The following is a 15,287-nucleotide window of genomic DNA, read 5'->3' as shown; positions in this document are numbered from 1 at the left end:
AAATAATAATAGAGTGAAGGAACTACCTTAATAGTAGCATACAATGATACTCAATGTCACTTGTTTAAAGGAGATCACGAGAGCACTGATACTGGAGGTCGCGGGAGAGGTTTTTTGAGAGTGTTCGAGAAGAGAGGTTTCTGATTATGAGTGATCAGATAGTGAGAGTTATATTAGTGGGCAAAGTTTTATGGAGTTTGTTTATAGCAGTGGTTCCCGACCTTTTTATGACCAAGAACCATTTTAATATTTTGGTTGTTAGCAGGGACCACACGGTTCAATATCACAATAAGGTACTTTTAGATCTTAAAAATAAACTTTAAACATTGTGATTATGTTTTCAATTACATTAATTTGCTTTTTAAGCTTGCATTTTCCTAACAAGATGGGTAATCCTGATTGATGAGATTGCTCAAAGCGACACGCACATCATCATTTGCTTTTTAGTCGACTCCTGGACGTTTTTAAGCGCTCTACTCTCTCTCTCTACGTCCCACCCACCGCGCCGTCGCCGCATATGCAGCCGCGTGTCAAATATTATTATTTTAAAAATGTTGAGTGTTCCGCGGACCACAGGTTGGGAACCACTGGTTTATAGAAAGAGGAAGCAACGGGAGTTAACAAGCAATGTTTGGGATTTTAATGTCTCTGTAGATAGAGACGTTTGAAACAAAATAATAAAGGGAGGGATTGAATTTGGAATATTTAGCAGAACCCTAAAGTTCTATTCCGTATACCTAGATGGGTTCTAAGACTTCGTTAATAATCAATTGTTTGTCCAGTAATGTCAGATTCGATCAGTCGTCAAGAAGTCTTTTGATAACTCTTTGGCAGTTAATCAATCAGTTCTTAACGTTTCAGTTTGATAAGAGAATTTCACTCAGGCGTTGGTCATTGTACGGCCGAAGGCAGCGGAATATATTGGCAGGCGGTACAGGAAGAGTTCAGAGTGCAGGTTATTTTCTGCTGTGTAAAAGTTCAAAACTGTTTTTCATTTCACATTCCTTCTCTTGAACTGAGCCTCAAGGACAAAAAATTGTAATGAAGGTCTGTTATGAATATTAGAGGATTCTTGTGAGGGACAGAATTGCAGTGTCATTGCGTAGATGGATAAAACAGTCTGAAGAGGAAAATAGAATCGGCAATATACGTACTGTACAGAGAACGAAGTTTAGAATACTCCGCTGAGGCACCTCCACCTCTTTTGGATAGAAGAAAGAGAAGGTACTGATGCTCGATAAGTTCAATGATGAAGCATTAAGTGAATGGGAGAATGTTCTTAAGCTTCCAGCGCAAGATATGATGCCAAATCCATGCAAAAGCTTGTTTGAGTCTAGAAAGACTGCAGAACCGTCCTTTTGCTCTAGCGAGGAAGTAATGTGATGGCACAGATGAAATTTGCCCGTTGTACTTATTGGAGGATCGGAAATGGGAAGTTTTTCAGTGAAGAACGAAATCCCTTTATTATTTTGTTTCAAACGTCTCTATCTACAGAGACATTAAAATCCCAAACATTGCTTGTTAACCCCGTTGCTTCCTCTTTCTGTAAACCAGTGGTTCCCAACCTGTGGTCCGCGGAACACTCAACATTTTTAAAAAATGTTGAACAAAAAGCTAATTAGTGTGCTGACAAAGCGTAAATATAAAAAAAGACAAAAGCAAAGTGATTTTTTGTTTTTGTTTGTTTATTTTTTTTTTTTTAACAAACATTTTGTAAGACTCAGCGCTACTGCTTGTAATCTTTATGTTGATCTGTTTCAGGAGTAGGGTGTTTGAATATTACTTAATGTTAAGAGTAAAGTAAGTAAATTTCATGTCCACGAAAGTTATCTATATGTATTTTACAAAAATTATCAAGGAATATTTAAACTTGGCAGTTTAGCTAAAAAATGCAAATGCATGTTTAATGGTGTTGATATTTTACGAGCTTAATGATTCTACTTTGCTTCAAACTCACTTAGTTTTTACCAGTAGTTTTTTTTTTTTTTTTACCAAAACAAACATTTAAATAGGTTAATCTATGTAAGATATATTTGTAATATTCATTACAAGAAGTTAAATATAGAGTTGAACGAAGTGCGAGGAGAAAGCTTCATAGTGGTGACCTGCCTTCTTGGATAGGCAAGTGGCCATAGTTATTGTGGAACCGACATTCCGCTGCTTGTTTCGCTCACTGTATAAACCGCTCATATTTCAATATGATTCATTCATTGCCTAACTTTGGTTTTTACACGTTCCAAAGCCTATTTGTAGTGTTACCTGGTGAAGCAATGTAGAGCAATTATTCTAAACAGTAGCGTTTTTATTTCTTAGGACCACTTTATTTACCAACTAAAGAGTTACAGTAATAATATGGTTCAGCAAAATAAGAATGTTGATAGTAGTAATAATGACATGAATAGTGCAAGATACAATGATAGTTTTAAGTTATTATTATTATTATTACCTATTTTTAATTTATGAATTTTGTTGCGTTGATTACATGTCTTGAAAGGTCTTTTCATTAATTTTTTATTTTTATTTTTTTTACCAAATCACTCGACTTCTTCAATAGCTCTTTCTTGCAACGGCACGCCCATCCCAACTTTCAGACTCTCTTTAAAAAACTGTTTCCTCCCGTGAGAAAACTTTTTTAATAAACGAAAGTTGATACATATTGAACAGATTTCCACTTTCGAAAATTCTCAAATTTTGGCGAAATTTTCGTGAAGGATATCTCTTGGTGTTTTAATAATAATTGAAGTCATTGGAGGCAGAAGCCTTCTATTCTAGGTGCTTTTTGGCCTCCTGACACTGTTTTCTAGTTAAGGAAATAATTATGTACGAGCATCTTACATCAGCTAATAACAGTTAATCCTTAGAGAAAATGTAACGTTACCCCACATGGTCTAAAACTCTAAACGTTTGCGTTCAGAGTCTAGTGCAGTAACCTCTTAACTCCTTCCATGGAATTATAGGTTACATTATAGGTTACGAGGGTTGGCCAAAAAGCCTACGCCTACCGTGAACCAGTGGATTTATTGCAGTATCTACAAAATAGAGCATCTCCTTCAGTCCGACTGTTTGGTGAGAGACTTTATGGCGACATATGAAGGCGTAGATTATTCTTCTCCGAAGAGCCGAAAGCTAAGCCAAAATAGCTCTTTACCCTGTTCCAATTCGTGCAGTGTTGTTTTATTTTCGTCGTGGCAGAACCTGTACAAGGGTGTTATCTGCCAGGTGCATGTGATGCATCTGTTTGTTCCATCTACAATGGCCCGTGAAAAGACTGAACCTGATGGACACACGGCCTTGCTGGAGAAATGCCGCAATAAGATTGGTCAAGTAGGAGGCAATTTACCTGCCACTGACCACCATCCCTATTACCACTCTAGCGACTTGTTATACACTCGATCTCTGATGGACGATCTGAGAAGGTTTCATAGTCCCGTGAGAAAGGCGCGGAACACTTTCAGTGCTAAGCATTTTACCGCCTCATTGTCCCAAATATTCGGGCATTCATTCAAGAGAGACTTTATTCTGGCTGCCCATTTTATTTATGATTTCTAAAAAGAGCAACATCAGCTAAGGCTGATTTAACAATAGACTTCGTAGGTTTTAATGTTGTTACACTTCACTATGGTAATTATAATTATCCAAAATTCTTTTGGATCAAGGTAGCTGATACATACATCACAGATAACCACTTATAGATTTGTTTCCCAAGCGGCTGTGAGACTTAATGTAATTCACTAATGTTTTGTTAATTATAAATAGGAACAAAGAATTACCCTAGGAAGACTCTTGAAGAATACATTCGAGTTCATTGTGCCCTGTTTGACCCAAAATCACTCTTTGGATTGCCGAAAACCTGCAGAGCTTAGACAGACAGAGGGTTGAATTATTGCAAAGCCGGTCTGTTGAATTATTGTATGGCCGGTCTGTAGGATGTATAAAAACAATATCCAGTTTGTAGTAAAAAGAAATTTAGAGAGTGAATGTTTGTAAAAATTTGATTCCCCACTCAGCGGTGTTCTAAAAATAAATTGTAAGGCTAAAATTAAAATTGATTTTTTTAAGTTTGTGACGCTTCTTCTCACAATAATTTGAGAAAGTAAGCACGATGAAAGCAAGTCAACTTTCTAGGATCGCTAATTTACTAAAAATATCTCAATTGAATATTATTGACAGGACATGAAATCATTAGAGAAAGGTTTGTTTCGAAAGGGACATTAACTGTGTCAATGAAAGTAAACTCAGTAGTAAACATTTCAAGCTGAAACCCCGCCCATATACGTACTAAATAACTGTAATGAACAAAAGAAAACTTAGTTACTGACCTGAAACCTTCTGTTGGCCATTTGCATGGCATTCTGATAGAGTAAAGGCGCCGGTTGTACAGGTGGCCTGGAGTTAATTACCGGTATCCTGGCAATAGATGGCGGCAGAGCAGAAAATGGAGGTACGCTTACATTCTTTGGATTTCCACCTCCTAGTGGTTTAAATGGAGGTATGGTTGGAGGCGGTGCAGGTAGTCCAAGTGGTAAGCCTGGCATTGCACCTGGTAACACTGAACCAGGTAACGTACCCGGCAATGAACCGGTTAGAGGGCCTGGTAAGGCGTTGGGTGCGGCACCGCCAGCAGTTGCCCATGCCAAAAGAGGGTTCCGGCTGGAATGGCTTCTACCAGTTACCTCTGTATCACCTCTGGCACGCTGTAAAATAAAATAAACAAACAAAAATTTAATATTTAATGCAATCAAATAGAAAATGTAATAAGAGGGTTTTCATTAACTATTTAATGGAGGAAAAAGCAAATCTACAATATTTCCCATCAAGCACTGCTTTACGAAAATCAACTAATTACATGCAAGTGAAATATACATATACACTTTTATTTTCACTTATTCTAGAAGAAAAAAATTCTTTTTGAATTGAGGAAATTCTCGATTCTCAGTTTTACCCGTTTTGGTATTCTTAGGTGGTGGAAATTGGTTTGACAAATATGTGGACACGAATGAGAGCAGCATAACTCAAAAGCTGAGAAACTCGTATAACCACCATGGGAAGGTAATAAGATTTTGGGAATATCAGCTAACCTAGGAAGGACCCTATACTGAATCGATTGATCAGTTTTCTGGAATCCTTTCGAAAACTGCTTCTCTTTAAACTTTGCTATCTGTCCACTTGTAGATCTAGAACTCATTTAAAACTTTTTCCTAAAAATAACTGCTTCTTAAGGCAGAGAAGTGGTTGGTTCAGCTTTCCCTCCTAACGTGCCATTTAAGTACAAAAAGACTTCATCACTTATGTAACATTTATAGGAATTAAATGTATAAGTGGCATTCCAAATTTGAGGAAAGGGCCACTTTATTGAATGAACTTTATGCTTTTTAGAGATTCATTTGCCCAAAAATCATCAAAAATTATGACGCGAATTCCTTTAAGAGAAAATGAGTGTTACACAGCTAATTTTTAGGTTTTATATCTGTCTAAGTATTATTCAGTATTAAGGTTTAATTCGTCGACTACTAGATGATTGTCCAGCCGAAAATCGATGTAGGCTATCGATAATATCAATGTTTAAAATATACAGTTAGTAGTGCAATCTGCTTCGATAGTTGGTAGATCAATTTTATAAGGGTCATTACGCCTGATTAGGATGAATGTAATTAATAAGATGAGTATATGAGTGTACATATAAATTTTGTGTAAATAGGTTTTTTTTAAAATTTAGGTTAGATCTCTATGGGGTGCGAGGAATATCGAGTACTCCACCCCAACATTAGTTAGTTAGGTTAGAAGAAAATAGGAGTTAGGCCAACCGTTAGGTTTGTATCGATCAGATTGACTAGGTGTAGTTTAGGCTGTGTAGTAAAGTGTCTATTCTACAGTATAGTTTAGGTGCAAAGGACCCTTGTTGTTGCGCACCTTACAAAACCCCAAAACAAACATTACGCCTGATAAGTATTTTTTCATTGGTAAAATCGCTTATTGCTCCCCAACAGTAGAGATCCCAAATAGATTTGCAGTTTATTAATTGCTGTTTAAGTGGCCCAATTTAAAATGGACAGGCGTATGTTAGGAGAAGACTAAGCATTGTTTTATAGAATAGTCTAGAGAGAGCATTGTGGTTTCTGTGGTATAGTGTGACAATAAATTTGTTACAAAAGAGCGTACAATATTATAGTTAATTTATAGATGAAAAAAAAGTAAATTAAAGTAATGCTTGTTTCTTCAGGCAGACTTTACGTGTAACTACCAATTAGGTGTCGCAGTCGGAGGCGAATACCAAACATACGAGTACTTTACTCGTACTTTACTATAATGTTATCATATTAATCATTAAATAAAATCCAAGGACTAAACAGGGAATCGAACCCAGTACATCAATACTCGGCTTTGCGGGCTTCGCCTCTAACCGTTCGGCTCCCGTGAGCCTAATTCTACATTTATAGACAATGCTTACAGAATTTAAACAATATTTGCCTGCGTTTATTGTAGAATATTTGTTAAACAATCAAAAAATAAAATAAATGTACAAAGGCTAGAGGAATTCATTACATATTTATGAATGTTTTATACTTTGTAATTTAGGGTAATCCCACAGGAATATATTGAACACTAAACACAAGTGACCAGAACAAGTAGGGGCAGAACACAAAAACATTATTAGACTTCCAAACATGATTGTTTGCCCATGACTTTTTATATCAGATTGGCAGATCCGAGTGATACTGACAGCAAGGCTTTAATTGTCAGACTTAGCTCAAATCTTTTCCACTGATTGACAGACATAACCTATTGCTTAATCAAGGAATTATATAACCTTATTTCTCATCGTAAAAATTTGGTAACCGTGATTGAAAATCGATTAATTAGTAATGGATATGGAAGTCGTTTTTAACACAACACTCAATTAACACTTCCCGTCGTATTAGCAGCTTGAAATTTGGAGTTAGTCTCTCCATAAAAGGTGGCACATTAATTAGATGGTGCATTAGTTGTAATGTAAGCCTTTTAATGTCCCGCAATCGTTTACGAATTGACCTACACGCAAGAAACTAAGTGACAGAAGAAAGATATCGAATGAATAGAATTCCTTGAGAAAGAACATAATAATTGTGGGAATGACAGCAACTAATATGAATGCGATGTGAAAGTACAAGTTTAGCACTTGCTCTAAGTAGATCTGTCCTTGAAAAAAAAAGTTTTACGAAGTAATAATTAAATTAAAAACTATGGTAAACAGACTCTTGAAAGCTTTCCTATGATTATTAAAACTGTCCGGTAGGACAGTTGTATAAGGGTTGATCGTCAAAAACTGCACGAAAAAGCGTAATGTTGAAAAACACCCAACTTTGACAATTTTTTTCTCTTTTTCTATAAAAGATAAAATTCCCAAATTTTCTTTAAATTATAGGGCAAACCCTCCTTTATAGCTGCAATTTTTTTGCAACAACCCAGATCTAATAGGTTTCGAGAAAAAAGTTGCCGAAAATGAGCAAAAACGGCTTTTTCAAAAATTGTTGTTGTTCTTGTTCTTCTTCTTCTTCTTGTTGTTGTTGTTGTTACCTTTTTTGTAAACTACGTAGCGCCTAAACGCGGGAACCGATTTTCATGAATGAGGTGTCATTCGATTCGGAATTTTATGTAGATGTGCCTTTTGGGGGTCTCGACGCTGTACATCGCATAGGAGAGGAGTTAGCCCCCTTTATGTAAGGCCCCTCCAAAATTATTATTACTAATTATTCTGTAAATCTTAGCCCGATTTTGAAATAATTTGGTAGGATGATAGAGTTAGGGCTCCCCTACGTAACATTAAAGCGGCGATCAGCTCTTACACTTGTTAAGGGAAAGTATAGCAATCGTTTCAAATTATCGACACGAGAACCGATTGTCATGAATGAAGTGTCATTCGAATTGAAATTTTTTACAGATTTGCACTTTAAAAGTCTGAACGCTGTGCCTCATAAAGAGGGGAGTTTGCCCCACCCAAGTAAGGCTCTTTCTAAAACTATTATTACCAATATTTCTGTAACGCTTTGTCCGATTTTGATAAAATTTAGCACGAATAAGTGGTTAAAGCTCCTCTACGTTGCTGATGCTCTTGCACCTACTAAGAGGAAGTACTGCAATCGTTAAAATTATCAATGGGTGAACCTATTTACATTAATGAATAGTCGTTCGATTCAAAATCTTTGCCTTTTAGGGAGAAGTACTGTAATCGCAGTTTATTTTTCTTACTCCTCTTAAGAGGAAGTACTGAAATCGCAGTTTAATTTTGCTTTTTACGTACAAATACCTTCCTATTTTATTCAAAACGCTTTCTCAAAAAAACTGTTATTGAGGATGGCAACTATAATCATTCTTTAAAAAGATCTCTCCAATGGTAGTTACGGTTCCGACTTAACACCTTATCAGGTTATAATGATAGAATTGCTTATTCTAAATTTTAAAAAAATCTGTGAAGCAGATAAGTAACTTTGTAAAATAGACAAAAATGAAAATCTATCCAAAAGGTACAAAAATCTCTTTAACAAAAACTTACAGTTTAAAATGTTAAGTATAAGGGTTGATTAAACGCCAAAAGGTACACAAATCAGCTAGTACCCAACATTTCATTCATGCTTAGCTGATATAATTTAAGTAATTTTGCTGCATTAACTTTTTCTTCACATTTTTTTAGAAATTATTAGATGTCACAGACCCTTATGCTGGCCAGATCATAATATTATTTTGTTATAATTATGATAAAATGTATATTATATCTTCGTTTTTAAATAGGTACTTTATTTTAACTCCATTTCAAATTATTCTTCAAATTTCTCTTTAATATGCCCTTTATTCTTAGTAGTCACATATACATTCATGTTAAAGTAGAGAAAAACAAAGTTAGAGTCGGCTACTGTTTAAATTTGAATCACGGATTTAACAGAATATTTCAGTCTTGAATTCGTCTTACCGAAATATTCGTGAGCACAAATAACACACAGTTAATAACAAGTAGATTATTCAACAATAATTATTCATTTCTCAATTGTAATTTAATTTAGGCCCCCTAATTTTACTTATAGTAAAATACTGGAATAATTAGCTGTCCTAAAAATATGCATATCTTATTTATTATATATTACATATATTCAACATTGTGAGAAGAACAGCTACATTGAGAGTGTAATTGAAGAAAACTATATTATTTGCGATAAAGCCAGATAATTATTACCTATTATTATAAACGTTTGACTACTACATAAAATAACAATTACTTTAATCGAAGAATGAACTTAAACCGACGATTTAAAAAAATAAATAAAATAAAATAAATAAATAAAATAAACAAAATCATTGATGTATGTTGATATAAGCATTTTTTAAAAAAAGGTTTTGAATTTTTTAGCCTCATAATTTTTTTTTATTTTTTATAACGTTTTTCTTTTTCACCTGTAATTAATAGTTTGATTATTATAAATAACTAGATATAACAGTCAATCTACAGTGCTACTTGAACAAATATTTTGTAGATAAAAAGGGCCAGCATAAGGGTCTGTGACATCTAATAATTTCTAAAAAAATGTGAAGAAAAAGTTAATGCAGCAAAATTACTTAAATTATATCAGCTAAGCATGAATGAAATGTTGGGTACTAGCTGATTTGTGTACCTTTTGGCGTTTAATCATATGTATATATTTTCTTTACGAAATCATTCTTTTAAAAGAATCACAGAACTTGAGTTAGAGGTATTCCTCCAAATTGGAAACTGAAGAAGGCATGATTGTGTATAACTTGAAATATAATTAGTAATCTTTTTGAAAATGTATCAAATGATCAACTATAGACGAAGTACCAGATGGTCATAGCTAACATATTCCTCTTAAATTGCAGAAAAGAGAAGTCTAAAGATAAAGATAAAAATCTTCCTTAGGTCTCCAAATTCTGTAATCTAGTTCACTGTGGAAATAGAGTTTTCCATAGGTTTTTTTTTAATAGTAAGATTTATCTTCACAGATAAATAAAATTTGATAAATAATTTTTGGTACAATAAATAAAAAATCTTCCTAAAAAGAATTTGATCAATTTTGTAATGTTTGGAGAATTGGTCAAAATTGAAATACTTTTATTTTTAAGAATAAAGAATAATGTCATTTTCAATACTTTGTATATGAACTCTTCTTTATCACGGTAGTTATCGAACTATTACTTGAAGGTTTCTGTTGATGATAAAGCGAATCATCAAATGCTACACATAATAAGTTGAATTATCTGCATTACTTATGAGACCATTGTGAGAAGATATCCATTCGTTTTGAAGCTAATTGAATTATAATACTCATTAGGGATACCAACTTCATTTCAGTTAAAAAATTTAATAATTGCAATTTATTTTTATTATTTAAGGCTCAAAAACTAAGTTCTTTTCGTCTTGAGCTCTCCTCCCTTCACAAAGCAGTGCACTTTATGAAACTCCAGGGGCAGAAAATCTGATCGCCGTTTGGAAACGCGCATTGGAAGCTTAGCAATTAAGCTCCAGTAACCTTCTCAGTGCACTGCTATTTTCCAGACAGTGATCTTTCACTAAAGACAACACTGCCCATCAGCGAACAGTGTGCTGTAGAGACTCCTTGGAAGAAAACAAACAATTGGAACTCTAGAACCCAGGATATCTGGAACCACTGAGCTTATTATCTTTCTTTCACTCACACCCTCACTTCCTTTCGCGCGCGTGTGTTTGTGACAAAAAAAAGAAGGTATATGCGGAAAATTCCGATTAAATTTCATCATCGCTTCCGATATCAAAATCGGTTCAGAGGAAATTCAATTTTCTATATTGCATTCGTACCATTTCCAAAAGCAAAATTTATTCAACATTTGCTTTCTTCTGTCACTCACTATAGACTCGTTCCTAGATGTCATCATAGATCATTGATGCGATTTTTCTTTACTTTTTTTTTAGCGTCCGGAGTTTAAGTTTAAACCGCAAATTATGGCTGAGAATATCATTTGAAACATAGTTCTTATAATCGGAGATCTTCAAGGCTTAATGTAGGCCCAGTGATTTTATCTTAATAGCAACAATTACGCCAAAGATCTTAAACTAATATTACGAAATTAAAATAGGTATCTTATTTTATTTATACACACAAGCGTTACGCTTATGAAGAAGAAAATTAAATAACGCTAATACATTCACTAATCCACAAGGAGAGATGGTGAAGATATTTTTTTGTATGCATGCTGCACGACGCACAATTATAAACAAGAAAATGGTAATAACGATTAATTATTTCATAACAACTGCAAGGTATGTAAAGTACATAGGATAAAAGAACATGTTGCCCTTCAATTAGCAATATTAACAGCTCCGTTGGAAATTGCACCATTACTAAGGAATCTACTTCCGGCGGTAAAGTAAGTACTATTTCACCGGAAAAACAGTAAACTGAGCTTATTATTATAGTAACAACTTTGATATGGATTTCATGGATTGTAGAGATTGTTTCGTGAATTAGTATAGGCTAATTTTAAATTTAAACATTAATAGAAGATGATTCCTGATGGGCAAGTTATTAAACCTAATTCTGTTCAGCATGATTGAATAGGATCCATATAGTCCTCGATGATATCAATGAAGGAACCAGACACCAGAAAATCACCTGAAAGGAGATAGCCATTTTGGGATTTATCTGGCCCCAGTAAGGGGAGTGCAACATATCTTAAAATACGTGCGGGGTGCATCTCAAATTTAGAGATACGGTTGTATCCCGGGGAAAAATTATATTACTGTAATAAATAAATGTAAAATAGTAGAATCGTATTCATTATGAATAACCTATTTTTAAGAATCTTAAGAATTGTTTCATTTCCTTTATTGTGATTGTATATCAAAGCAGAAACTCTTAGCTTTCATCCCTTGCAGCGTATAATTGTTCAAAAATCATTGGCATTAATTAATACAGAAACAAAATATTACCTTCAGCAGGAGTTGGTCACAAGATTTAGCAGTTCTTAAGGAGAAGAGGCACAGTCAAAAAAGAAGCTTCCTGGACTAAAAGTATGAACTCAGGCTTTTAAGAAAATAAAGCCTTTTTTTGTTTACTTTAGAGCGATATCTCAGATTGGTTCTGGATATATGGTTTCTCCTTTCCATAATTCGCAAAAGAGAATTGGGTCAGTTTATAAGAAATGTTATGAAAATTAGGAAAATAACAGTCTGTTTAACATTAAGTGCCTTTGAAATACATAACTGGAACAATTTCATTTTTTAAAAACGCTATAATTTTTTACCGAAAGGTTTTCTGAGTTTTCTAAATTTTAAATTTGTAAATATTCACCAGATATTCCAAGTAACACTCTTACTAAATAACAAATGGTGTTGACATAAAGAAATTATTTCCGCGTTTAAATAAATAAATTAGTTATTTGCATTTTACTTCTTTTTTTAGATGCATTAAAATTTTTATGAGCTCAAGAGTTGCGTATTAAACTGTAGAGTTACTTTTTGTAAAAATTTAAATATTCATTCAAGAAACTACCAGGATTCAGTACTGCAATATTCTTAAACTACGTAACTTTGTCTCCTCCTCAATATTCTAGTCATTCTTTTTTTATGATTATTCAATTTTTTAGGAACAAAAGTATTGACTAACTTGACTTGAGTCATTGGTTTCTCTAAGTTAAACAATTTCACTTTTTTTTTTAAATGTTTGCTTCTGATTTACTTCATAAGTGAATGTTGAAATGTCCCTCTCCACCTCATCAATGTACAACCATTAAATGAGAGAAAAATGTTCATTTTTTTGTCACGACCTAGTTTTTTTGTGGATTTGTCGGTAAATAATTATCTACTATATCAAGATTCTACCAAAGCTGTAAAAATAATTAAATAAAAAGTTTCTTTCTTGAAAAGGATGAAAAATCTCTTTTTTTATCTCTTCCTTGCCTGGAAACTTGACATGCGAGTCTAAGGAGAGGAAGGATAAAGTTTTCGCATTGGAAAGCCCTTTCCCGAAACTCCCACTTACAAATCTGAACTCAACTACCAAAGCTAAGTAATACTACATAATGCAGTAACCACTGTTGGCAAGATAAACTTCTCGTCTATTTGTACATCTTCGTACAGATGTAAGTTATAATATATGGAAACTTTCAAAAGCTATTTTTGTCCCTGAAAGCGTTTAGAAAGGAAAATCGTCCAGTCCTACAACATTTTCATTTTCTAGCCAAAACTGTAACATTTTATCCGTTGCAAGAACCTTAATATCATTTCTTTTAACGCCGAATAAGATGATGGGAAGCGTTAAGCTAAGTTCACGGGATTCACTCGCGGAAAAACCCAGGTAAGAATACAGCTGCATTCCTAAGATTTTCTCTTCCTTAGAGCTTCTTACAGCTCACTACTCACGTGATATTAGGAACAAGAAAACACAGAAGATGGCAGTACAATGAAAAAGACTGCGCTAAGCAGACGATGACTGTTTTTGTTAAGTCTTATGGATGTTATGAATAAAATTCTTGCTATGAATATATAGGCTTTGTGACCGTAAATTATTAAAATAAGGACTCAAGATTGGCGAGGAATCGGTCAAATAAAAAACTACTCGTCTTTTTGCCAACGTTTCGACAAATATATTGTACTCTTCAGGGTGTAGCTATGTGGGCTGGTTGAGTTATAACCTTCCTTGTTTGTGCACTTCAGTTACAAAACTCAACCAGCCCGCATAGCCACACCCTGAAGAGGACAATACGTATATATGTCGAAACGTTGGCAAAAAGACGAGTTGTTTTTTTATTTGACTGATTCCTCACCAATCTTGAATCCTTCTTTTAAAATTCTTGCTTTAAAGACTCTTCTCTGAAATATTAAAAATAAAACGTAAAATCAAAAGTTTTATAAGTTTGCATTAGAGGTTGGCGGAAACTAAATTCTGATCGAAGGTCAGGAGGTAGAATGTATTAATCACCATATTTTCTCTCTTTATTTGTTACTTTACCACACGCAGTAACCCATTTATAGGCGATATCTAAATTAATGATTTCACAATTAATTACTAAATTATGCATACATTAAAAATGTAATATGTAGATAAAGTTATGCATAAATTAGAAATAAATAGTACTGTATAGAGAGTTTGAGCAAGAAAGTATTTTATTCACAATAAACAGAGATTTCTATCTCGGAAATTATAATAATAATATGGAAATTACATTCTTTATGAACATAGTATTTACTCAACCAATTTATTTAATGTGGGCAAGAAAATATCATCTTTTTTTTGGCAATCCGGTAACAATGCGATATAAGTCTCAGAATTGAATCTTGCTGGGTTTCTAGAAATTGATGGAGTTCTAAAGATAAAAACCCAGTATTTGAAATTTATAGCAGACTATATTCTCTGCTAAAAGTAAGTCTAGAATCTATGAAGACCAAGAACATTTAGTTTCGATAATCATAAACGAATATCTTGGGATACCCTAAGCAAGTTCTTCTTGGTTTCCTTAAGATTAACTTAAATATGGCCTTACTAGATTCTGGACAAGTTGTCTAGTGCTTGGTAAAGCAAATCTTGTGCGATTTAGTCTTTAATTTATAATTTTAGAGAGAAGAGCATTTTAATGTACGAAATCTCGGTGTGGGGTCTGTATGGATAGCCCATTTCGGAATCTTATTGAATATTTCAAGTCAATAAAGGAGATAAAGACCAGCATCTCCTATTGGTTGTGCACTTCAGTCCAACCTATTATGTATTAAATAATCAAGATGGCATTTAGGAAGTGGCTATTTGGTAGCAAACTTATTCTCAGGTTTTCCGTAAACAGTAACAAGTTTTGTGACCAATGTAAGGGACCTTGTATAATCGAGAAAACAGTTCCAAAAACTCTGTTACTACAGTATTAAGAATCCAAGATTCTTCTGCACAAATGACTGCCCATCAAGTCTGCTGAGTATAACTGTTGACCCTTATTTAGCCAATAAATGCAACTATTTCGAAAGTGGGTGGGATAAAATCTCTAACATTTCGGGCCAAAATCACTCTGTAATAGATGTGATCTTAGATCACAATCCTGCTCACGGATTGTCATGATTTGTTGGGCATTTAGGTGAGGATCCATTTCCTCGGTGGAAATTGAACTGATTCATCTCAATTAACAAAGTAAAGTACAGTTTTTTTCTAATACTTTTAAACTTAGAAAACCCCAAAACTGCGCAGCGGTATAAGTAATTGCTGCGGTGATCACAATGCTTGTAACTTACTAGAGATGGGTAACTATGAATTTTTAAATAAGTTGCTGAAGGTACCAATTATTAC

The 15,287-nt window shown here is 33.9% G+C and overlaps 1 protein-coding gene across 3 annotated transcripts in view; it reads right to left on the bottom strand.

Annotated features, from left to right (window-relative positions):
* Positions 1-15,287, bottom strand: part of LOC141460114 (uncharacterized) — a 79,665-nt gene that overhangs the window by 32,799 nt on the left and 31,579 nt on the right. For all 3 annotated transcript variants that reach the window (XM_074139803.1, XM_074139793.1, XM_074139812.1), the window contains exon 4: positions 4,320-4,694. In XM_074139803.1, the coding sequence (XP_073995904.1) occupies positions 4,320-4,694 (375 nt within the window). The remainder of the gene's footprint in view (positions 1-4,319; positions 4,695-15,287) is intronic.

Source organism: Rhodnius prolixus, unplaced genomic scaffold, assembly GCF_049639745.1.
Source record: "Rhodnius prolixus isolate KJV_2025 unplaced genomic scaffold, Rpr scaffold_1, whole genome shotgun sequence".
Lineage (NCBI taxonomy): Eukaryota > Metazoa > Arthropoda > Insecta > Hemiptera > Reduviidae > Rhodnius > Rhodnius prolixus.
The sequence above is the reverse complement of the archived record's forward strand: the minus strand, read 5'-3'. Positions and strand labels throughout refer to the sequence as shown.